The sequence below is a fragment of the Zonotrichia albicollis genome, chromosome 1, assembly GCF_047830755.1.
Source record: "Zonotrichia albicollis isolate bZonAlb1 chromosome 1, bZonAlb1.hap1, whole genome shotgun sequence".
Lineage (NCBI taxonomy): Eukaryota > Metazoa > Chordata > Aves > Passeriformes > Passerellidae > Zonotrichia > Zonotrichia albicollis.
In genome coordinates, this window is record NC_133819.1 from 60,875,499 (window position 1) to 60,899,282 (window position 23,784).

General features: G+C 44.1%; 1 protein-coding gene across 6 annotated transcripts in view; it reads right to left on the reverse strand.

Moving 5' to 3' along the window:
- Positions 1-23,784, reverse strand: part of NFATC1 (nuclear factor of activated T cells 1) — a 110,702-nt gene that overhangs the window by 71,613 nt on the left and 15,305 nt on the right. For all 6 annotated transcript variants that reach the window (XM_074542436.1, XM_074542448.1, XM_074542423.1 and 3 more), the window contains exon 3: positions 19,487-19,646. In XM_074542436.1, the coding sequence (XP_074398537.1) occupies positions 19,487-19,646 (160 nt within the window). The remainder of the gene's footprint in view (positions 1-19,486; positions 19,647-23,784) is intronic.

Genomic DNA, 23,784 nt, shown 5'->3' on the forward strand with positions numbered 1-23,784 from the left:
CAGTAGGCTGCTGCTCATCTCAGTGCAGGGTGCCAAAGCAAACCCCAGCCTTTCCCCAGGGAGATGCACTGGGGCTGGATGTTTTCATGTGTCCAGATGCCGTGGCACTGAACGCCAGGAATATTCCAATCTCCAGTGGCCAGTGAAGTGTGAGGGAAACAGGGCTGTCACCCCTCACATCCACGAGCAAGGTACTATCTGATTCAGTCCTACAGCTATGATGACCTCCGGTTTATCACAGACGTGAGCATACTGAGGCTGTCTGGATTCCAAATGTGCTCCTGGTACACATCTATTAAATCCGCCAATTGGAATTGAACAGACTTGGAAACGATGAGCAGAAGGAGATGAGGTGTTCTGAACATAAGCACTAGGAAAAAAAAAAAAAGCAAAACCTCCCCAAACCTTCCTACAGTTACTAAATTTTGAGGAAATTTTGCAAGTGCCACATCCAATAACTCAAACACTATTTCAGCTTCAGTGGTTATTCTAGACTCAGTGAGGAAAACTTCTATTATTTAAGCCATGGCATTTATTTTAAGAAACACAGTTGAAATATTCTGCACGTTCCCTTTCCAAGTGCTTTTATGCTTTTGGCATGCCCAAGCATCTGTTGAAATGCTCAGAAAGCTACCTGTCATAACAAGGAAGCCTCTGTCTGGAGAGGCTCCTGGAGGCCACCAGAAGAATGGCCCTGTTCTCACGGGACACACCAGCCAGGTACACCCTCTGCACCACCCATGGCATCAGTCAGGAAGAAAGGGAGCTATCCTGTGTAATGGCTTTCAAGTGTACTTACTGCGAGTTTGGGGAAAGGAGTGCAAAACCCTACAGTGGTGCATTCCTCCAGACCTGGACTCTTTTGCAAATATATCAAATGAACATTGGGGTATAATTTAGGGCTTAGCCTGTCCCAATACATTAAAGGCTGAGCTCCCAGTAATAACAAAGCAGGGCATGACCAGGGACTTAGTATTCACTCTCAACACCAGTCAGCAGCTGTGCTTGAGACTCTTGAGGCCCGTAGGGGCTGCCTCCTTTATGATAATGATGTGCCAAAAAATGCCACAGGGAACATCCATATCAGTGTGGGTGTTTTTCTTGCCTGTTTATTTTAATGTTTGGTATATAATAAAGACAACAATCCATTTTATGCCTCTAAAAATACTAAGAACAATAACTACTTACCTGACCGTGTAACTGATGGTCACACTGCTTGCAGCAGGTACCACAGTGCTTATGCTCAGCAAAGCCTTACACATCTATCTGTACCATTTGCATTCCCAGAACTGTTCAAGGAATACCCGAGTCAGTCTGGTGAGACTCATCAGGGAGATTAACAACCCAGTCTGGTGTAAGGGGGCTTCTTTCCCTTTTATCCCCATCAATGTTTTGGAAAGCAAGCTTTCAAAAAAGGTTGAACAGAATAAAATCTACAAAATAGGGACATTTTAAAGTCAAGACAAGTGCTGCTTGTCTCTTTAAGCTAGAGTTTTGGAGCTACACACTAAATAGCTTTATTGCTTTTCAAGCAGCAGGTTGTTTTTTTTTTTTTTCAGGAGCTGCACATGATGAATGATAAAATAAAACAAATTGTCATGTTTTTAAAGTGTACCTAATATACAGCCTCAATAAAATACCATCAGTGAGTGCTCAGTGTCCTGGTTTTTTAAAACCAAATCAAAGATCCAGTTGTTTAATCTACAAAAAGTGCACAAACATTCTGGGTATTGATTTCAGCAGTTAGCACTGAGCACACATAAAAATAGTGTTGTGAATCTGATTTTTGAGAAAAAGGATTTACTTTGGGCTCCCACACAGGAGCACTGGAGGACGTAAGCCACTGCATCATGGGTTTGAACGGCAGGAGGGAAAAGCTGATCTTGCGGGCAGTGACTGTCATGTGAAGCGCAGGCACAGGGGGTGAGGTCAGGAGACCAGGGCATCTATTCTGGTGTGCACTGCAGAGATCCTGCCTGGCCTCCGCCTGGGCAGCCAGCGAGCTGCCCTGCCACCATGCCTCCAGGTGAAAATGCCCAAAAACCTGCTGCTGAAGACTCTGGGAGCCAGCAACCTATACCTCTGGGAAAAAGAGTCAGGAAAAAACTGCCCCATGCGTTGCAAAATTCCCTAATACCTATTCTGACCTGGTTTGGGCTTTAACTCTTTAGTAGGGGGAGGTCTGAGAAAAAAACCACACCTCAGATGCCCTGAGATGGGGGACGGGGACTGTAGCAACTCTCCTCTCAAGCTCCTCTCCCAAATTTAGGTGCCATGGGAACTAGTATATGGAACTCCCCTCGACCCCTCTGCTCCAGAGGGAAGCTGGGCAGTCCTCCTGCAGATCAGGGGTGCGTGCTGAAGAGCAGCAGCAGGGCACAAGCAGGCAGCTGTACCCTGAGCTGCCAAGCGGAGCCAGGCAAGGGCTGGCAGCCCCTACTCTGGGGATTCAGGTCCCCACAGGACAAGGAGCAAGCAGCCCTGGCAGTGCCAATGAGGCAGACACGCAGCATCGACAGAGCACCAGCAAACCACTGAGGCACGTGTCTTGCTGGGCATGTTGCACAATCCCTGTCTCTTCGCAGCTGCTTCTCTCCACCTTCAGGCTCACACTCTGCAGGTGTACATGTTTCAGTCACTGCCACACCATCCGTGTGCCCCCTGCTCTTTCCAGATGCCTAGACGCCTGCTTCCGTGTACCTAGGATTGATCGAGGCACATCATCCTGACCAGGAAAATCTTCCCACCGCCAGCAACCAGGCAAGCAAGAAGGGGCGCTGGTTTTTGGATGATGTGCACAGCTCAGCTCCAGACTCTAGTACTCAGGTACTAAACTTGGTCTGCTTGGACACTCCTTTGAGAGGACAAGCGAAAACAAGGGGAGCATTCTTATTCAAAACAACAGAGCAGACAGACCTCAAAATGAAATACAGTAAAAACAGAACAACTCCTCAAAAAACAACCAAACAGAAAATAAAACACTTCCTTAGGAGCTGAGATGACCCTCTGGCTGTGACAGATTTTGCTGTACTACATCTGATGCAGTTAAACAAAAAAAAGAGAATAAATTATGCTCTGTGCAATGAAACATGTTACTATCCCATAGTCTTTCACTTAATATAACATTGTAACAGGAATTCCTACAGATTTTTGTGCTACTTTCAGGATTTATTTTTTCTTTCTGAAAGTGACTTTCCTTGGATTTACTCAAACTCTGTTTTAAGATCCAAATGCAGTCAGAGCTGGTCCACAAATAAAAATAAGATTGCTTGCTCCTGCAAGAGGCCAATGCTGGGCCCAAGGACTAGAGCTGGATGGGAGAGCAGTGAATGGAAACAGCAGGAGTGTGTTTTATGTGGCACTTTCTAGTGCTGCCACTTGGACCTTAACTCAACAGAGCAGCAAAAGAGCAGCTGTTCACATCATGATGAATAAAGATCTATATAAAACTTCCAGCTGCAAATACACTGAGGAATTATTAATCTTAATGTAATAGAGATGCTGTACACTCAGTCACTGGCTCACAAGTAATTTCAGTCTCTATCCAGGGAAAAACAGCCTTCGTGGCTGCTGGCTCTCAGCACAGCCATGAAATCTCCTTGCCTAAACAGCTGCAAGACACTGCTCCCTATTTCTAGGAAGGATTTTCCTCCTAAAAAATACATGTACCTAAAAACCAACCCATGTCACACTCCTCCTAAAACTGTTAGACTCACAAGAGAGATGCCTATTAGAAAAGGAGTTACTAATATTATGGATTTGTAAGTCCTGGACACCTTATTCACTAGGACACCAAGAAATCATTACAGCTCTCATGACATCTTCTACCCCAAGACCATAGAATTGTTCTAATCCTTGCTGCCTCATCACTCTCCAAGGATTATAAATCCAGGTCTGGGCTAAGTCCAACACAACAGTGTCCTCCCTGAAACTACCCAACCCCTGACTCTAGAAACTTAAGAAACTCAGTAGAGTAGATACTCTGTTAGGTTTCTACTCAAAACACTTGTCTTCAGCATCCATCACGGCTTTTAGTTTGGAGAGTCACACCCATGGCCATGCAAGGGTTAAAAAAAAAAGATCACAAGAACCCTACAGAAGGAATTTATGACATGTTCTGAGGCAGATAGCCTGGACAAGCTCACACTTGTGAGCCTGCCTTTCGCCATGCTGCTGACGCACCGCTCGCACCCAGCACGCTGCCGGCTGTGGTGAGCACAGCCTGCCCGGGATCCTCGGGTGTGTGTCAGGTGCCGTCAGCACCATGTCCTTCACACTGCCCATCCCAGCCGTGCTGCAGCACACTGCCAGCATCCCTCGCTGACTCCTCCATCCCAGACACACCCTCAATGCCACGTTTTAACTCAGTGGCTCACGAGTGCTTCAGCAAATGCACGACTTTGAATTCTCACCCTTGTGAATTTGAGGATAATGGGGTACCTATCTACTCACAAGAGTTATCTGATAAAAGGCCAGTGCTTTTGAGGTGCATGTCAAGATAAACACTGGCTTGTATGGGACAGGGGCAACTCAGCTTCAGGCTGAAAACTTTTGGAGTACAGGGATGTCAGTGAGACAATATTAAACTAGAAATGGCTGCCTTTTTTCTCAATTTTAACTTCTCTCCAAATGACATTTATTTAAACTGCTACTGAAGACAGAAAGCTGGGGCTATGTTTAAAGGCTTTATCTCTGTAAATATTTGGAGAGCTATAAATACTGAGCTATATTCATAATGTGAATATTGCACTTACTGTTCTGTTGCCACGAAAATTACTACTTCCAATTCTTAATTTCTCTGATTTGCCAAGTACTTGTTTAAAAAGACCAAAAAAATCTCATGTGAGACAATTTGCTATTTAATTAGCCAATGGAGTCAAAAGCCACAGCACAGAGCAGGAACTAAACACCCAAGGGTGGAGGCAGATAAAGCACGTAGTGCAGTAGCATGGTATACAGCTGTATGCCCCAAGTGAGACTTATTATAATCAGACGGTCCATGAATCAAGCCCTGACTGCTTTTTGTGTTTGGGGAAAGGAGGTTGGCTGAAGGCATGAAATAAACCTCTTTGCTTCTTCTGAAAGCCACATGTATACTGATGGCTTACAGCTTTCACAGTACTTCTGTCCATTTTTGTCTGGGTTTCTTTTTTTTTTAATTTTTATGTAGGAATGAATCAAGAGAAGGAAAACGTTTCAAGGCTTTTTATAAAAGTGCAGAGCAAAGATGTCTCAGATGAAGGTGCAGTGAGCTGGGCATGGAGTGAGCAAGCTCCTATCTCCAGCACTGCCAGTTTTTTGCTTTATCAGAGATTATGATTTGATTAGAGCAGAAAAAAAATCATAACAACTTTTTACATATTTCCAGACTTCTTTGTTTAATCAATCTGTGCTTCAACCTCCTCACAAAACAAAGGCAGTACCCACACTGCCAGGAGATCACTTCTGGTCCTACTCCACTTCCCCAAACCACCTTTGATCCACCTGGTGCTACAGCTCTGATTACACTGCAGTTTTATCTGAGAGCATGTCTTCCATGGAAAGCATCTAAATGCAGAAATAAAAATAGTTCAGGTGTATCTTATAACTTGGATTCAAGGTTTTGACCTTCAGAACAATCTGATTAAACTATAAGAAATATTGAGAGATTGGATTCCACACTGTAAGTTTCTCGAGGGTGATGCCATTGGTTGATGGCACTGCTTTTTTTAATGAAAAAAAATCCAAAAACCAAATGGATGGAATAGACGTGACTGACCAATGAGCATACCATGAGGTGCTCTACCACTAGTGCTACAATGAACTGAAAGGCTTGAGATCTCCAACTGCAAGTAAATAAAATAAGCATGAAAGATTTCTAAAACTTTCTCAACATACAGGGGACTATTTTCAATCATTCTAAATATTGTCACGTTGACATTATTTAGCAACAGCTGTTGCACTAGAATTTCTGACTGGAACACTCACAGGCTAACACCACAACCCTGCTTAAAGCCAGTGAGACAGCCAAGTAAGATGGTGCAAATATTAACAGCAGAACTTGCCAATAAAAGCCTTCTAGAATAACTTATCTGCTGCTGCAAATGGATGAGACTATGCTGCAGTCAGTGGAGCAGGATGCCAGGGCATGACTGGGAACTGAGGAGGATGGTGGGGGTAACGATATCTCCTTTGAAGGGAGGCATGGCAAGGAGGTGGTGGAGACCAGAATCTGTGTTTTTACACCCAAACCAAGACTGTGTCTCTATCAACCTCCTGACTTCAAACATGAGGCTCTAGTATGAGTGAAGTTCCAAGTCAGAGATAGAAATGCCAAGGTCTTAAAAGGCACTGCTTCTCCCAACCACAGTCCAGCCTTACCTGGGTATCCAGCCTAAGAACTACATCTCAGTCTTGGCAAACTCGTAAGACCTTAAAGCCTGCTGAGCCCAGTTAGAAACAATTGTACACAACATATCCAGTCAAAAGAAAAAGGGAAAAGCCAGGTGATTCATGCTACCTTACTTTTAACACACACAGGCTGGACAACAACAGGGTCTAGTCACCTTGGCTGCCATCACAGCCAGCAAAACAAGACAGGCACTCTGAAGGTGTGATTTACCCAAGCAGCTTCAGATCTTCACATCAGAATAAAATTAATAGCTCACTAGACTCTGTACTGATGAGCCTTCCCCTGATTACAGAGAGAAACCAAGGCAATTAGCTCAGCAGCAGACATGTAACAAGCTTTGAAATGTGGACTTGCCCCTGTCACTTGCCCAGGCCACAGTTCAAAGCATGAGTGTCCCACAGACACTGGGCAGTGCTGTGAGGCACACACACTTTACCCTAAGACACGGGGCAGATCTCTTGGGAAAAGGCCCCTGCAGAGGCAGAGCCCACTACAGACACGACGCTCTGCAGCAACTTCACCAGCAGGCATTTCATTTCAGGCAGCCACCCACAGCTTTCCACAGCAGAGGCACAGGACCATCACCTCGGACAGTGGAACTTCGCAGCCCTTTCCCCTCCCAGAGGGAAAGATCAAAGTCACCTCCACCACATCCTACATTCAGTGCTTTGGGAGCCTGCCTCAGCCTGGTCCCGGAGTCAGCCTCGGCACGGGCTGGGCACAAGGTGGTCATGGCCAGAAGGCAGACACTTGACCAGCTCTCTGCAGCCTCCCTCCCCGTACTCACCCTCCCTCCCTTCCTCAGAAGGGTGCCACAAAGCAGCAGCTCATGTCCCTGCAAAGACTTCAGCAACCCCCCCTAGTCCCAAAAGTGCTCCCGACCTCTGCTCTGGAGCACACTGGAAGTCCTGGAGCACCATCATGTACAGTTTCAATGGCCTTGCTGTAGTCATTGTTCCAAAAGTGGATGGCATACTTAAACCTTAATAAAAAAAATAGAATCCTGAGCCCTATTCCTGCTAATGACCACTTCTTACATTCAATTCAAGTGTGTATTACACACCTTTTTCTACTACAAAAAGGGGAAAGAGAATTTAATAATAATTGGAGAGTCCAAGGGCCAAATTTCATAATTTTTTTCTTTATTTTTACTCAGACTGGAGGAAGAAGAACGCTTTTACTCACCAGGCCATTTTCCTACAAACATCTGCTATTACAGATAGGCTTCCAGATTACCACTGCCCTGTGATTAGAGCAACTACCCCTGTAAAATCTATTTGAGCTAAGATTTTCAGGGATTTAGGACATTTAGGACAGCAAAACTGCAGAGCCATTACCCAGCTCCACTATTTTCACTGCACTGTCTTGTTCTTTGCAAAGCCTCTCTAACCTGCTTCTTTCTCAACTGAGGCTCCTGCAGCCAGCAGTGGGGCTGTTCCAGTTCACATATTTTAAGGTTTTCCTGAAAACTGTGAGGGATTAGAAAATGAGGCTTTGATGTATTCAGGACATGTGCTTGAGATTACTTGTGTACCTAGATGCTAGCACATGTGCCTGCAAGTTGCGGTCTAAATTTGTTTGTCCCTGGAAACTGAAGTTTACAGCTGTGGGTGGAGTTTGTGTACAAGTCTACAACTGTATGCCAGTTTGTGGTCAGTAACACTCTATAACTCACATTCAGTAACAAGATTTGAGTCCATATTGAAGAATATTTTATCACTTCAGATTAAGAGCTACAGCACATAAGGCCCACATAATGAAAATATTATCACTGCAAAAGAGGTGGTTGAAAATTAATTTGAAACCAATTTAGAAAATTATTTCAGGATTATTAAGGATTGATTAAAAATACCATCTAGAATTCTTTGTTTTTGTAACTGCATAGTCTGAGCAATTTATGAGTTCCTGCACCTATGGGAGAGATTTGCATATTTTATGTAGCTTTTAAAAAAAATCTCATATGACAGATACTATCTAAATATTCTTGTATATATAAACAAGACTGATCCATGCTGCACTGCGTTACAACCAGACTAAATACTCTTCACTGAAGAGGAGGTGTTACAAGATCTTAATATGGAATGCTTCAAGAGAAGGCAGGATTTTTTGTGGCTTTTGCCTTTTTTCAACAAGTGATATCTTCTGTGGACTTCTCAGAGATGAAAAACCAAACTGACCCATATCAGTAACGCTTTTTCAGCAATTCACAACTTTTAGACACGCTATTCCTGTTCAAGTCACTAAGACTTTTACAGCTAAATCTACCCCTTCACGCTTTGCCAATTTCTCTGGTGATTTTGTCCTAGAAATGCAGACACTTGGTACATATATACAAGTGGAACTATATTAAAACCCACAGCAGGTAGAAAATAGTGCAGCACAGGGAAGTTTTGTTTTTGACTCTCCTCATAATCAAAGCTATGCACAAAGCACAATGAGGCACAGTAAATAAAGACATTTCACACAGACAAATACGAAAATCTTCCAAAACAAAGAAAATTAAATTATCTTTCAACTAAAGAACACACTGCAATGAAAGACTAAATGAGCAGTTCTAATTAAAACCATGCTGTGAATCTCCTACTTTCCACCACCACAAAAAATCAGCTGGTATTTGTGCATGTACAGCCACCCTCCAAAACCAGTCAAGCAGCTTTCCATCCAAACAATGCAAGACACGACAACTCAGAGCTGTGAAACATATTGAAATTATTTCCATAGCAATCATAACAACAAGATGTAAGGCCAGGATATGCAGGGAGGGGGGCTGGCAGCAGGAGCTCAGCCCCTCACCAGCCCTGGTGCTTCCTGCTGTCCCTGGAACGCTGCTGGGAGCACCCGTGCAGCATCCATCCCCTTGCCCCACATCCATCCCTTTGCTCCACATCCATCCCCTTGCCCGTGGCTGTATCCAGTGCCCTGCTGCCCTGTGCATCGGTGCTCGCCTTGGCAATGGTGGGTCTCATCCATACCAGGCACTCTGATCCCTTCTCTGCCCATGCTCAGGAGCAAAGCGTTACATCCCGGTGGGCACATGCAGGAGAGCCCAGTCACTGCTAGTCCCAGCCGCCGGTGAACATCAGCAGCACCCTGCAAGCCCTGCTCAAGCCTCTTTATGCTGACATATGCTGCTCAAGCCTCTTTATGCAGCCATCTGAGGCTCAGGTGTCTCTGCTTGCAGCGCTAAATCAAGCAGCTGCCTCAGGTGAAAAAGCTCAGAGGGGGATGAAAAGTTGGGACTAACCCTCTATGCGTGAGCTGCACTGGGGCTTCATGCACAGCTCATCTCTGAACAGCTCTCCAGAAATGAAACATGATCTCTCTCCCACCCCGCTCCCTTCTAGCTATTAATCTGTTTGTACAGTGACAATGTGCTGCGGGCTTCCCTGGCGAGCCACTGTCCTTCCATGCCAGACAGCCGAGGGGACAGGAACGTGCGGCTGATTAGGCACAGCAAGTGTGGGTATCCATGGCCTGCGCAGAACATGCATGCTGATACTGCTGTTTTCGTGCTGGCACAGGGACAGCAAGCAGCTAGATAGAGTAGACTTCACTGAACAGTCTAAATTGCACTCTTAGATGACATGAAGAAAGGTACAGCTTGCCCAAAGACAGAGGAAAGTAATGGGAAGATTTTGCGCAGTGATGGAGAGCTTGGCTCCAGGATTATCACGTCTGACTTGCTATCAAGACATCCGGTAAAAGCTTCAGAGACTTCATGGCCATTAGATGTAGACAATCACAATGGTGGCAGAACAAAAACAAGAGGCAGTCACCCTAAGGGATCCCAAAATCACAGAGACTGAAGACAGAGGAAAAGGATACAGTTAGTAGCATTCACCTGAAAACCATCAAAAGGAAGTAGCAATATACAGGGATGCAACTGATGCCCAAAAAGTATCAGATTTTTAAAAGGGAAAACTTAGTAGGCCTCCTGAAAAGCAGCAAAGAGGCCTGCAAGAACAGAATGCAGCTACTGCAATTTGCTCCCCTTTATCATGCTATTTTTGGGCAGTTCACAGCCCCACACACTCACGCCTGACACCCAATCTCTTATAACACCCGTGGCAAGGCAGCAAAAATGTCTTACAGCAGATTTTGCAGCTGAGTAACCTGAGTAGCAATGCAGTGCACAATAATTACCAGCTAATCAATGTATTCTTGCTTGATAGAAAGCTTAAGTACATATTCAACATATCATCCAACTTTATGAAAGTTTAAGGACGTATTTAAGTACTTGGTTTCACTGTAACAGATCACTTTGCTCCACCTCTCAAACATTTATTCCTCCTCTCATTACACAGAACTGGACCAGCAGTATTTCTAAATAAGCAGGTTTGCAAGTGGCAAGGAAGGCGTTCTCTTTCTCTAGAAGACTGTGGGTTTTCACCAGGATTCACATTTGGCTGTAACACCATGTTATCAATGTCCCAAAGAGCAAAACTCATTGAGGGAGACTCCAGAGTCTGTAACTCCCAAAATGTACCCACACTGTGCCTGCAAGTGCTGTTTACTGCATTTGAAACCTAGGCAGCAGACTTTTAAATCCCAGTGTGCATAACGTCTGCATGCAAACCAAAAGCAGGAGTTCCTCTGCTTTATTGGGTATTGAAACATTAAAAACAGGTGTTTAAAAAGCGCATTACAAATCTGTCTGCAACCTATATTATTTTTACCATGTGTAAGTAAACTGGTCACTAGCATGTTTCAACTGTTTCAGTGAAAATATGCAACTTCAGCTAAATTATTTCTTAAACATGTTGAGGGAGATGAAACTTTATTTGATTTCACTGCACTGACAGCATGCAACAAATTTTATTTGTGTATGTATACAACAGATGCTGTAATGGATCATCTCCCTTTCATGGCATGTATCACAGCAGATCTCAAAGAAAGAAATTATAAACCCCTGCTCATAAAGGAAGATGCAATGTACTTTGAGAGAGCAACTGAGTAATTGGACACCATATTTTCCACTGATTCAGCCTCCTAGTTGAAATAATGACTAATTAAAATGGAAAATCTATATTATAACCATATATACTGATATTCCAGATCACAAAGTGTGTTACAGACATAATTTTTTACTCTTCTTACATATAAAAATTAGAAAGTATAAAACCAGAAATTCCATTGGAGTTGGGTTGGTGTGAAAGGGATCTGAAATATGAACTGGCCTCCAGTATATCTTGATATAGAATGCAGGCAATATAATTTTCATGATATATGTTTTATGCAATTTGGAGTACCAAGAAAAAAAATAATCGTTTGCCCTGAGATATTACTTTTAGGAACAGAGGACAGATGTCTAGTTCCCAAAGCAGACTCGTAAAAAATTAATCGCCTGCCTCATGCAGGTTAGCAGTATTTGGCAGGTAGGTAAGCTCAGCTCATAATGAAGCATCTGGCTTCTGGTAAAGCTGCATTTTAATTTTAACTGTGTTTCATTTCAGATTTTGGGTACATGTTAACGTGCAATAATCTGGCAAGTCTGGAGCAGATTTGCTGATTGGTAACTTTGGTGTAGGTCTTCTCAACTACACCAAAAATAAGTCAAATGATGACTGGTTCATGCCCAGACCACAGCCTCACATATCACCTGAACTGCCATGAAAAGCTATTTTAAATCCACTGGTCAACACCTCACCGATCCAGTCTTATTTTCCCAAAAATGGCTAAACTAAGAGTCAGCAAAGCCCTAAGCATGTGCTTGAATTAGGCAGGCTAAGCTGTCTGAACTTCAGGAGTGATTCAATATGGCTTTGAATGTAATTTGTTTTTTTGGTTTGAGTTAGGTTTTTTTTTGTTTTTTTTTTTTTTTTTTTTTTTTTTTTGGGGTCTGCAAGCAAAAGGTCTACTCAGGTTGTATTTTTCCTTAGAACAGTGGGTAGCCATTTCTAGCATTACTGGTACTCTCTGCCTTCTGATTCTGTGACAGCGCAAGACACATGGCATCTGCAACTTTTAGCAGGAGTGATGCAATATTAAGCACAGGACAAAAAGGATGGAATGGGCAGGAAAAGGTATGACACTTTAACAGTCAAGTATGAGTCCTGATTCCTTGCTGAAAAGTAGTAATACTCATTTTAGAGGTACACTTCCAAAATTATGATGAATTGCCCTTTTAGGCCACATGCAGGAAAAACCCTCTGTCCACAATGAAAACAGTTCCCCGAGTCAAAAGGATGCAGCACAAGGCCTGAGGAAAAGTAAATCAGAGAGGAATCAGAGAGGACTACTACAGTTATGTTCTGCCTTTCTTGACCTTGCAGAGACTTCTATCACACTGGCTGCAGAGACTCGGGGTGCATGTCCTGCTGGTTACCAAAACCAGACTGACAAGGGAAGCAGAAAGGATGGCTCTGTGGGCAGTGCTGGAGGTAAAGGTGATCCCTCTACTTTCCCTCTAATCCAGAAGGTCTTTGCCATATCAACTGCCCCCAGAGGCCAGCTATAAGACAGCCCACACAGTGACAGCAATGCCACTGACTCCCTTATTGCAAAGAAGAAGAAAGAAAGGAAACCAGAAGAGGCCAATGAAAAGGACAGCTGGGAGCTGGTGTCATCACCCCCTTTCCCAAGGGGATGGAGACAGCACCAGCAGAGGAATGTGAAGGTTTTCCATCCTCTCCTCCCTCAAGGCCATAAGCAACTTCTGCTTTGCCTGCAGCCACTGAGTCCAAACGGAAGGCAAACCTAGGGCTGAAGCCTTGAGGCTGGAAAGCCAGATTGAACATTTCAGCATGCTAACAGCCGGGATATGTACTGCAGCGTCCATCACACCGAGCGTGGGCGAGGTATCATTTTTAACAGAGAGCAGAGTGCATCCCCCAAGCCCTGGCTGATGGAAACTTCATTTCTCATTTGTAAAGGACCGTTGCACCAAACAGCAGAGGCCTGTCCCCAGGACGGCTCATAAATCAGAACTGAAGTTGCATTTTCAGGGTCATGAAATCTTCTCCAACTGACAGCAGCACACTTTCCAGGACAGCTCCCTTCTGGACTTATCCCTCCTCAGGGAGGCCACAAGCTAGTGATACAGCTGTGTTTGTGGAACTACTTTGTGGCACCAACTTCATGTAAACCCCAAAAATGAGAAACTTTCTCCTTTCCAAAATACACTCTCCTAATAAAAAAAAAAACCACCCAACAACTGTGATGAAAAGCTTTCAATGGGCATTCTTCCATTTGCTGGATTTATAGAAGCAATAGCAGCCTTAAAACATCTGCCAAATCATTCTACATTTCAGTTTTGATTATCCGTGTGCTAGTTTGGGGTTTTGCTTTAACTATACAGATGCAAGAAGTGAGAAAGCTATTCAGCTCAGATTTAGTCTTAAGAAGTACCGGCTGCCTAAAACAAGGTTATAAAGTGTAGGTTCCCTGTCTGGTTTGTTGTGTGATTGCATGGCTTTGTGCTATTAATTGCAACCTGGCTAACAGGTGCTTGTCAATGTCTTTATATGCCCACCATAAGGAAGGATTATATTTCCATCTGAACAAAACAGTGATGCTGCAATCTAAAAAGAAGCTAAGAGCAGCACAGGGAGGAAGTCCACCGTAGCATGATGAGTTGAATCACTGCTTACTAATGAGAATATGCCTTCTGCTCTGCCCCAATATACTCAGAGAGGGAAGGGGGAAGCAGCTAACACTGTTTTTTCCACATCCTCTCCTCTTGCTCAGGTGTCAGATGGCCATGAGCTGGACCCACAAGGGACTGTTTTTTCTTTATAATTCCCTTGACTCACTCAGCAATGGTGGCAGTTCTGTTGTTTAAAACAAACTTGTAGCAGTGGGGATCCCTACCAAGAAAAGCACTTAGGAACGCACTGAAGGTCCTATATAATGGGACTCGCCATGGGTTCACTCTTATTGTGCAGCACCACAACAGTGCTGCAAAGAACTTGGCCTGCTCTGTCTGGAAGAGCCTTCCTCTTGGCTTCCTTCTACCTTCATCCTCTTTCTATCATCAGTGGTGAACAGCTCTTTCCAGTCTTTTCCTTCAGCTCTCCAGTGCTCTCTGGTTCCTATCAAGCCTTCTGGTTATCACAGGACTGACTGTCTGACCTCGTGCTGTTGGCTGTGTGTGAAGCCAGGGTATGAGAGGTGCTGATCAGAGTGTGATGGCCCCTGAAGTTACACTGCTTTGTCAACAAGGTTTTCTATTCCCCAGCAGGTTTGCAAAAGGTATTCATTCCTCATAGGTCTGAAGATGGTCTATAGGCTCTGGCAGATAGCTGTGGTGGCCAGCACCTGCACTGGGACTTTGTGCTCGCTAACCGAAAGCAACAAAACCAACTGATCCATGGGAAGCAAACAATAGGACACTCCATGTGTTGCTGAAATGCACAAATCACTCAGGGGCATGTTGGTGCCTAATTAAGGTGATGTGGAGATGTACAAAAAATACCAAGGCAGTGATTGCCATAGAGGGGAGCATGACACTTGATAGTCACAAGGGGATTTAAAAATCCCAGTGTATGCCTCAAGGCCTTTGAAAATCAGACCTGAAATGCCTACCTGAGGTCTTGTCAAGAAAGGACACGGATTATTCTCCCAGAACAAACAACATTTTGACTATGTAAAACAGCAGATAAATCATTGAGTTTTGCCTGTAAAATGAGGGCGTTCCGACAATTAGCTCTGCACAGGCTCAGATGAAATTTTGTGTTGGAGCACAGAAGCCAAACACAACTTTTACCCTCTCACTCTAAGAGGTAAGAGGCAGCATTCACTGTATATTCCATCATAACTTAATTTTTCAAGAGGAAAACAAATTCTGGATAGTACTGGTTACTTAGATAAAAAGGAAAACCCCTACAACTAATTTTCCTTCCTTTTTCTAACCAATTTATCGACTTTATGTCAGGAGTAACCTGGAAGAGAATTCATGGCATATTTTGTGTCAAAAAGTTTAATAATAGTCATGGCTTTTAAAAGTGCTTACTAGACTTCTCCGTGCATTTGAATATTTTCTTTCACTGTTGAATACAATCTTCTATGGGAGTACATCATGCCCTTTAATTAAACATTCTTGAGTATTTGGATTTTATCTCATAGATACACCACACCCTGCTTGTAAAAATTCCATCTCAGGCAGTCAAAGTGCTTGACTTATTTCAAAGATGAGTTATTAATTATAATATCTACAGACCATGTATTTACAATCTGGTGCCATCCCTCCCTGGGGAGTGCAAACTTTTATCTGCTGCATTACTTACCTGTAGCTGAAACAGAGCCATCACTGGCTGGAATGCAAACCCCATCTTGTGCAACTCCTCACCACTACTCTCAAAAAGAAGAATTGTGAGATAGGTCCAAATGGAGGACATTTTTAAGGTGTTCTGGATGTAAACCCCTTGAATTAAATTCATTTCACTTAAAATGTGTCTGTAGCTACGTAATGCTGTGGGTTTGCTGACTAAGCTAACTAACCCATTCGCTTCATTTTGCTTTTGTTTAAAAAATCCTCACCTAAGCCACAAACTCTTGAGAAGGAGTAGGTGCCAGCAGGAAGGTAACAGACAGGATTTTGCTCCTCAGAGTGGTCCCAGGTTTAACAGCCACCAGACACAATATGCAGCTTCCCAATGCCTGGTGCCTGCCAGGGCACCATCCCTGTTCTGACTCAGAGGTGGGAGTACTCCAGTCTAAAATCACCAAAGGCAACAGCAACTCGCGAAATACTTCCCCAAGCCAAGGGGTGAAAGCCAGTGCCAGCTGTGAGCTCACCAGCACCGCTCCCCAGCACCACTTGCTTGCCAATCCTCTGCGGCATTTTTAGCTCGCCAGGCGCGCCGGCTCATCCCACTCTCCAAACGTTTAGCAATCAGGAACAGCGATAGCTTGGAGCTGCCATGGCAGCCAAACACCCAAACAGGCAAAAGCAAAATGTGAAAGAGAGGAATATTGTGTTACCAGGCTCATGAGCCTTCACAGGCAACTTGAAGAACTCCAAACCATATAATTCCTAAGTGCAGCGGGGAAGGTGCTGCCATTCCACAGAAGGAAATCCACAGGAAATCCTGCTGGCTGAAATACGCCTGGGAGATGGCACACGGGAGCTTCCAGTGAGCAAGTCCCATACGTGATCCAGAGATGATAAGGAGCAAGTGGCAGACAGAACTGCTGCCACAGGCAGCCCCCAGCACGCACCAGGTTTGCCTTTGCGTGGATCACTATGAGCTCCTGAGGCAGCCTGCCGCGCTCAGCTCTGCCTGCCCTTCCCTGTGCTCAGTTTGGGAGAGAAAGGCAATCTCATACAGCGGTGGCACTGAGCACAGTGCCAGCTCCTCAGCTGTACGTGGGGCCCTCTCCTGCTGCACACAAAAGTCACCAGACTGGAGGAGCTAAGGAAAAAAACTGGCTCTGAAGCTTGGGCTTCATGTCATACCCATGAGAGACTCCTGCCATCCTGTGCTACTGCTCTCCTCATCCAGCACGCTTGCCTCAGAAACCTTTGATCCTCAGACATTCCACCTCTTAAAAGAAGAGATGGATCAGCAGCAAGGAAGCTAATGTTGCCTGGGAAAGATAGACAAACCTGCTCCAGCTGCAGAGAAAGCAACCTCCTGGCAATTTTGCTTGGGAACCATGCCATGAACAGGGGATGTTTTTTGGATTTACTTCTTCTCTGCCTTAGCATGCCCAACAGATTTGTGGAGTTATTAATGTGAGAACATCTCCTACTTTGGGAAGCAAGATGCCAACGAGAGGGGGTTTGAAACAAAGAGAAAAACTAAGAGAGGAGAGAGACCTCATCCATATTCTCCTCTTGTTGAAGATAAAGGGGGAAGAGCTTTAACAACAGCAGAATGAAAGCAAGTTTCCCCAAAGTACCAACATAAGAAAGACCTGAGGGTCAGCATGGGAAAAATGTAACAGAAAAGGGTAGTACAAGAGGTCAAAGCAGTTTTATGAGCGTTTTCCCTGAGTCAACAGAAAAGAAAACACCAGAAACATTAAAGAGAGAAAAGCTTGATCCAAAATCTCTCTCCTGAAGACATTCAGATTCTGTTTGAGCTTACATCTGAGTTTGAACTTCAAAACTTGGGCTCCTTTCTGTGTAACCCAGTGGGATGAATCAAACCTGACGCAAACCATCTGGAAACCTGTTGATGTTTCAGAGATGCATTTTTCAGGTTGCGCCAGTCACCAATTTAACAGAAAATATTCCCTAGATTTCCTTCTTATCCATTTATTTATACATACATTTGTTTTTCAGGTACTTCTTTATTTGTAAGTACTTACTATTTGTCTTACAAAAATTATTTATAAACACTTCTTTTCTTTTTGGAAGTACTTTTAATCCATCCATCTACTCAACTCTGGTCTAAGTCAGAGCTTTTATACATTTCTTCAAACAGATAATTGGCCATGATGGCAATATCAGCACAGAAAAGCTTTTTCTGTATCTCTTTATGTTTCTGTTCTTTTTGGAGAGACGGATGTTTGGGTTGTAATAAAAGGACTGAAAAATACATTAATCCTTATTAAGCCGGTAGAGCCAATTGACAGGGCTGGGACTGTCTGCTTCCTCTGCCCTCCCTTCATGGCCTTCCGTAATTTCCTCTCCTCTCCTCTCTTCTGACACTTGTTTGTGTTTGGAAGCAGCATGCTCCCTCCTGACAGACAGGGACAGGGGATGAGAGGGGAAATCTCTGGACACATTTAGTCCAATTAAATGTTGGCATCACATTCAGTCTTTCCAAAATGCACGTAAGAAACTTTAAGGGCCAAGCTGGCCATTGCAAATTGATACCTCCCCATTTGCATTTCCTTGCATCAAGCCACAAACAGAGAACGCATTAATTGCAAACAAGCATGTCTGCCACATGCCCCTCTTTAATATCATTCACAAATGTTCTGCTAAAACCTTTCAACTTCCAGCAGACAGCTTCCATAATCCCATGTCACTGACAAGTTCTGGCAGAGCTTAAGTGTGTTTGCTGCTGACAACTCCCCTCACTTTCCTTTTCCAGCTGTGGCAGCAGCACACATTTACACAGCAGCATTCTCTGCCCAGCGTCATCCCAGCCTCCCACCGTTCCTTCCACAGACATGTTTGCAAACAGGGGCTTACAGCAAATAAACAAACATGCATGGCCTGGCACGTGTGGTCCGTACATCATCTTGAGCCATCGGGGCTTTCAACAAGCCACTGCTCCCACAGCATGGCCTGTGGCACGAGCCCAAGCTGTGCGAGCATGGCAGCAGTGCCCTGGCATCCATGGGTCCTGTGGCATCCTGGCAGCGATAAACCCTGGGCCCTGCTGCACACAGGGACACAGCCCTGATGGGCAGCACTGGGAATTTAACTGCTGGGTGAGAAAGCAGCAGCTGGGTAGGGACAGGCACTGTCTCCCACTCTCTCCCACTACTTTTTCTTTTTTTGTTTTAAACAACCAAATCTTGTTCTTCCTACTCCTGAGCAAAGTCCTTTAAAAATGAATGAGACTACTCATAAAAACAAATTAAGGGTCAGTTTAGAGTGTTATTAAATTAAATGCTTTATACAGAGTAACTAAAGAGCTTGGTGGAATTCATGAAACTAGATTCAGATCTCAGATGCTTTCCTAAGCAGCTGGAAGGGCTTTAGAAACTGAACAGAAAAACTCTAAAAGCCTTTGCTCAGAACTCACTGCAACATCCAAACCAGCAACATACTTCTACATCACTGCTACAGCTCTGCACTCCAACATGCATTCACAGATCTGATTAGATCCAACTGCCAGTTAAGGACTAAATGTACTGAGGCACGTCCCCAGCTGATTTCAGTATAAACTGAATAAACAGCATAAAGTGTGCAGTCTGACGGCACAAGTCGGTCCATGGTCACCACTGAACAGCTCAACACTCGCTGAGCCCTAAACAGACAGAGCAGCAATCCACCCTGTATTCACATTGCTCTTGCATTGTCTTCACCAAAAGCTTGGTCCACCCAGTTTAAAATGCAGTCTAAGGAGTGGTCACATGCAGAAATTTCTGAGGACAGGAAAAATCTCCCATTACTTTTTGGTTTTAGAGAAGAAACAGCGCTCACCACAGAGCACTGAGATAAACAACCTGTGCTGCTGGTTACACGTTTGGTACCTGCACAATGGGGTGCCCCCCTGCAGATGCTTTCACAGCCCCTCGACTGCCTTCTGTCTCGTAATGCGCTCGGTGGTGGGATTTTGGCTGCACCTCGATGCGCAGTTCGTAAGGTCCTGAGTGAGATGGCAGCTGCCAATCCAGAGCAGGCAGGGATGGGCTACAATGGAAAGGAAAACAGATTAAAAATTAACATCAAGTACACTGTCACAAACCACAAGCAATCAGCACTATTACTTTAGACACCAAGTCTCGCAGTTCATCCTTCACCGTCTTACAGTTAAAATTTAATCGATAAGGATAATGTCATGTCATAAGTAATTTAGAAGGTATCGGCTATTTTAGGAAGGTTCATGGGTCGAGCATATCTGTTGGCCCAGATGCTACCTGATTTGTATCCAAAAGGGAAAATTTTTAAGACACAGATTACAAATATTATATATACTAACTCCCAAAGCAAAATAAAAAGGCAGAAAGACACGGGGGAGTTTTAGGAAGACGATTTCTGCTGTGAAAGCGAATGCCAAACTAATTTGGCATTTAATGAATCTAAAGGGTTTTAACAAATCTGCTCTGTTTACAGGGGGTGGAAAGAAGAAGGAAAAGCTATTTCCCTGCTTCACTCCCAACACAAAGCATGTCTGAGAGCCTCGAAGCAAAGCTGATCTCTTTTGGGTTAATACATTGCAAAGGAGAAAACTCTGAAGTCAGAACTTGCTTATGAATCCTACTGATGGTGATGAGCAAGCCTGCAGAACATGCAGCTCACTCTTCTGGCTCAACACCGACTCTACAATTAACTAAAATACTAAAATACCAAGCACCTATTACCATCAAGCAGCCTGACAGCATTCAATGGTGGGAGAATGAGATTCTTAGAAACCCTCTTCCAGAATAAAACCACACTTGAAAATAGCTGGGAGACCTCTAAGAAATGCCAAGTTGATGCTCTGAAAGAAAAGAAACAAGGACAGTAGAAACAGCAGCCCTGAGACAGACTTACTAACCTTAAAATTTAAGCAATAAGCTTTACAGTTAAAACACTAATTTCATGTCCACTCTATATTCTTTCCTTTGGTGAATTTTCTTCACTGAGTGTCTTTTGAAAGTCTTGGCAAGTAGTTAAACAGCCCAACTGCAACACCCTTCCCTGCCCTTTCATGTGAAACTTCATTACCTCTCCCACCAGCCTGGAGAAGTCAACCAGCAAGCAGAAAATCGTGGCCCTTTGTAGGTGCCATGGGCCAGGGGTCCCTGGCACCGTGAGAGGACTTGTGCCACCACAGCCAGCAGGTAAGGGCTCACCAGCTCTCCCCAGCCTGCAGGGGGGCTGGGAACTGGGGATTTACTGGATCCTTGCCTCACTGCTGCAGCCCAGGAGCAAGGGCAGTCTGAGCAGTAGGGATCACAGATGAAATCTTCCCTTTCCCTGTGAGCTGCCTGAAGGGGAAGGCATGTGCAAGAGCTTCCACACTGGATGCATATACTGCAAACACTTGTTCAGCTGGAGGCTGGATACTCCATGTTACCATCCCAGTGATCCACACTCAGTGCGCTGGAATATTCCATAGGCGCTACAGCTCTCAGCAGCCCGGCTGGCTCCACTGCAGGACAGGACTTTACCACTAGCACAGGCACTTTTGTGCTTTGCCTTTTGGGTTTTTGAGTGCTCATCCAGCCCTGTACCACGAGCATATTGAACTCACATCTGTGAGTTCATTACCCCCTGTGTGTTGAGCACTGCGGAGACTTCAGGCGGTGCTGCGTTTCCCTACATTATCCTTCCTCATGTTTCACAAGTCTGAGGCGCGTATCTGCATGCCTATGGACACACACTGTCCACATTACAGGGCTCAGCTGGAGCCACCAAGTCCCAGCCTGGGCAAGGACCAGGATCACCTTTGCTCCCTGGGCACCTCCTGCTGTTCCAGGACAGCTCAGTGGCAAGTTGCAGGCTCCAAACATCAAGGTATTCTGTTCTCCAGCCTTCAGGACACGGAGCCCGATAACAGAGAGAAAGGGAAGTATCCATCGTCCCAGCTCACCCTAAGGGGAAGCTTATCTAAAAGAAAGTTGTCTCTGCAGGTTCTGAGCTTCCATGAACATCTGCAGTCCTGAGAAGCCAGGGGGGCACCCTCTCCACTGGCAAGATCCTGCAAGGGACAAACTGAATTTTCCTTCTGCCCCTGCACACATGGAAGCCCCAGTCTCAGGCAGGATGTTGCACCCTCTGAGCTCCTGTGCAAACCTTTCCCCCAAAATGGCCAGGGCTCATTCTGGAGGTGAGGGGAATCTCTTCTGCTACTACACACTCATACGAGGAATGAGGAGACAGCAGAAAATTACAGACAGATGGCCATTGTATGTAGCCACTGCTCTTTGCCTAGCACTTTAGGTACACATATTTTAGTCTGAAAAAAAAAAAATCTGGATGAAGCATATTTGAGTAATGATAAATGACAAAGAGTAGAGCAAAACAGCTGTGTCTCTCCTGGTGATGATCAGCACACATTTTTAAACAGATGTTTCTGGTTTTAAGTAAATTCTCACTTGATGGATTTTTTTTCTGAGGATACAACATCTATCAGATTAGAAATTTTTAACACTTAAAAGGAGAACTCTGATTGACAGCATGTAGTCCTCAAGTGAAGAGGGTTGTTTTTTTTTTTAAGATACATAGAAGTCATAGTTTTGTAATTAATGAGATCTCTTTGAAAGAAAAGAACCAAAGAAACACACAACCTCTCCTTTTTAAATCAGCACCTGAAAATGTTAGTATAATTAAGTTGCAAAATTCATGTTCTCAAATAAAGTATGAAAACAAAAATATGGCTTGCTGTTAGCCTCAAATCTACAACCAAAATTCCAAAGCACCACCTGCCCAATTATAAATTGACAATTTACGGGAGTTTTCCTGATAAAGGAAGCAAAGTGAAGCATTTAGCAGTGTCATGGACTGGGGTTGTCAGAGCTATTTCCTGTTAGGTTATCTTCATCATGCACTTAATTTTCTGCAGCTAAACGTGGTTAAAGGAAAAAGCCACCAAACAAATGGTGTAGTGGTAAAATCAAATCTGGTTGCTGCAAATATTAATTTGAAAAGGTCCAAACTACCTCATCAAGCCAGTGTCACGTGGAGGTTAGAAGACACCCACCACAGCAGTCAAGGAGAGGAATTAAAGGTCTTCATGCAGTCTCCCTATCAAATACACATCAGTCTTTTTTCCTCAGATGACATTTTCCACCAGCTGAAAACCTGTCCCATTTCTTTCTGTGCTCTAATAAATCTCACTGTAGTCCTCCTAAATGCTACAATGAGGTATGGTTACTTCAAGGCAGGTTCACAAAACCTGGTGCTAGGCTGTAGCAAACTGGCTCAATATAACTCTGTCCTACATAAATCAGATTAAAAACCAGATGAATAGTGATTTATTTTGCATACACCAGATACACAATATGATTAAATCAAAAACAGATTATCCAGTCTGGCTGACTTCTGCCTTTAACAGAAAGATTTATCAAGTTACAAAAAAAAACAGAAAAAAAAAAAAAGAAAGATACTAAGCAGCCCACTGGAATATATACAGGGAGGAAACAAAGCTAAAAACTTCTGCTAAACTTTTTAAAGGTGTTTAAGCTCCATTTTCACATGGCTGGTATCCATTTGGGAATTAAATTATAATTACACTTTCTAAGCTACTAGCCCAAGGCCACTGGAAAAAGAGATTCACAAACATTTTTGTTCCAAACTGCAGAAGGCACAAGAACAACTGCCAGTATCACCCTGGGACTATCCGTGTTCTTGGACAAATGCTGCAGCACAGAGTCACCTACCCCAGAGCACAGAGTCACCTACCCCAGACAGCTGAGAGTGGCATGAACCCCTGCCTAGAAGGAGAAGATGCTCAGTGTCTTTCAGCACCCAAAGTAAAGTGAGTGACCTAGAAGGAATACAGCTGAGACTGGATGACCTGTGCTAAACTTAGTTTTTTCTGACAAGGAGTTTTCCTGTAGAAACAAAAACACAAACTACAAAAATCACAGGACGGCTGAAACTTTTACCAAGATGCTAGCTTGAACCTGCTCCAACTCTGCACCAAATGCAATTATGGTTACGATTTATTATTTATTACTCGTCTCACATCCAAGTGGATGCCTGTGAAAGATCCTTGTGTGTGATTTTGAAAGAGTAAGAAAACAACGGTGATGGCTACGTGTCCACCAACTCGATTGTGGTCAGAAAAATAACCTGCTTTATGTTTCACCTATGACTTAACGCGGGCAGATTTTACTCTGTC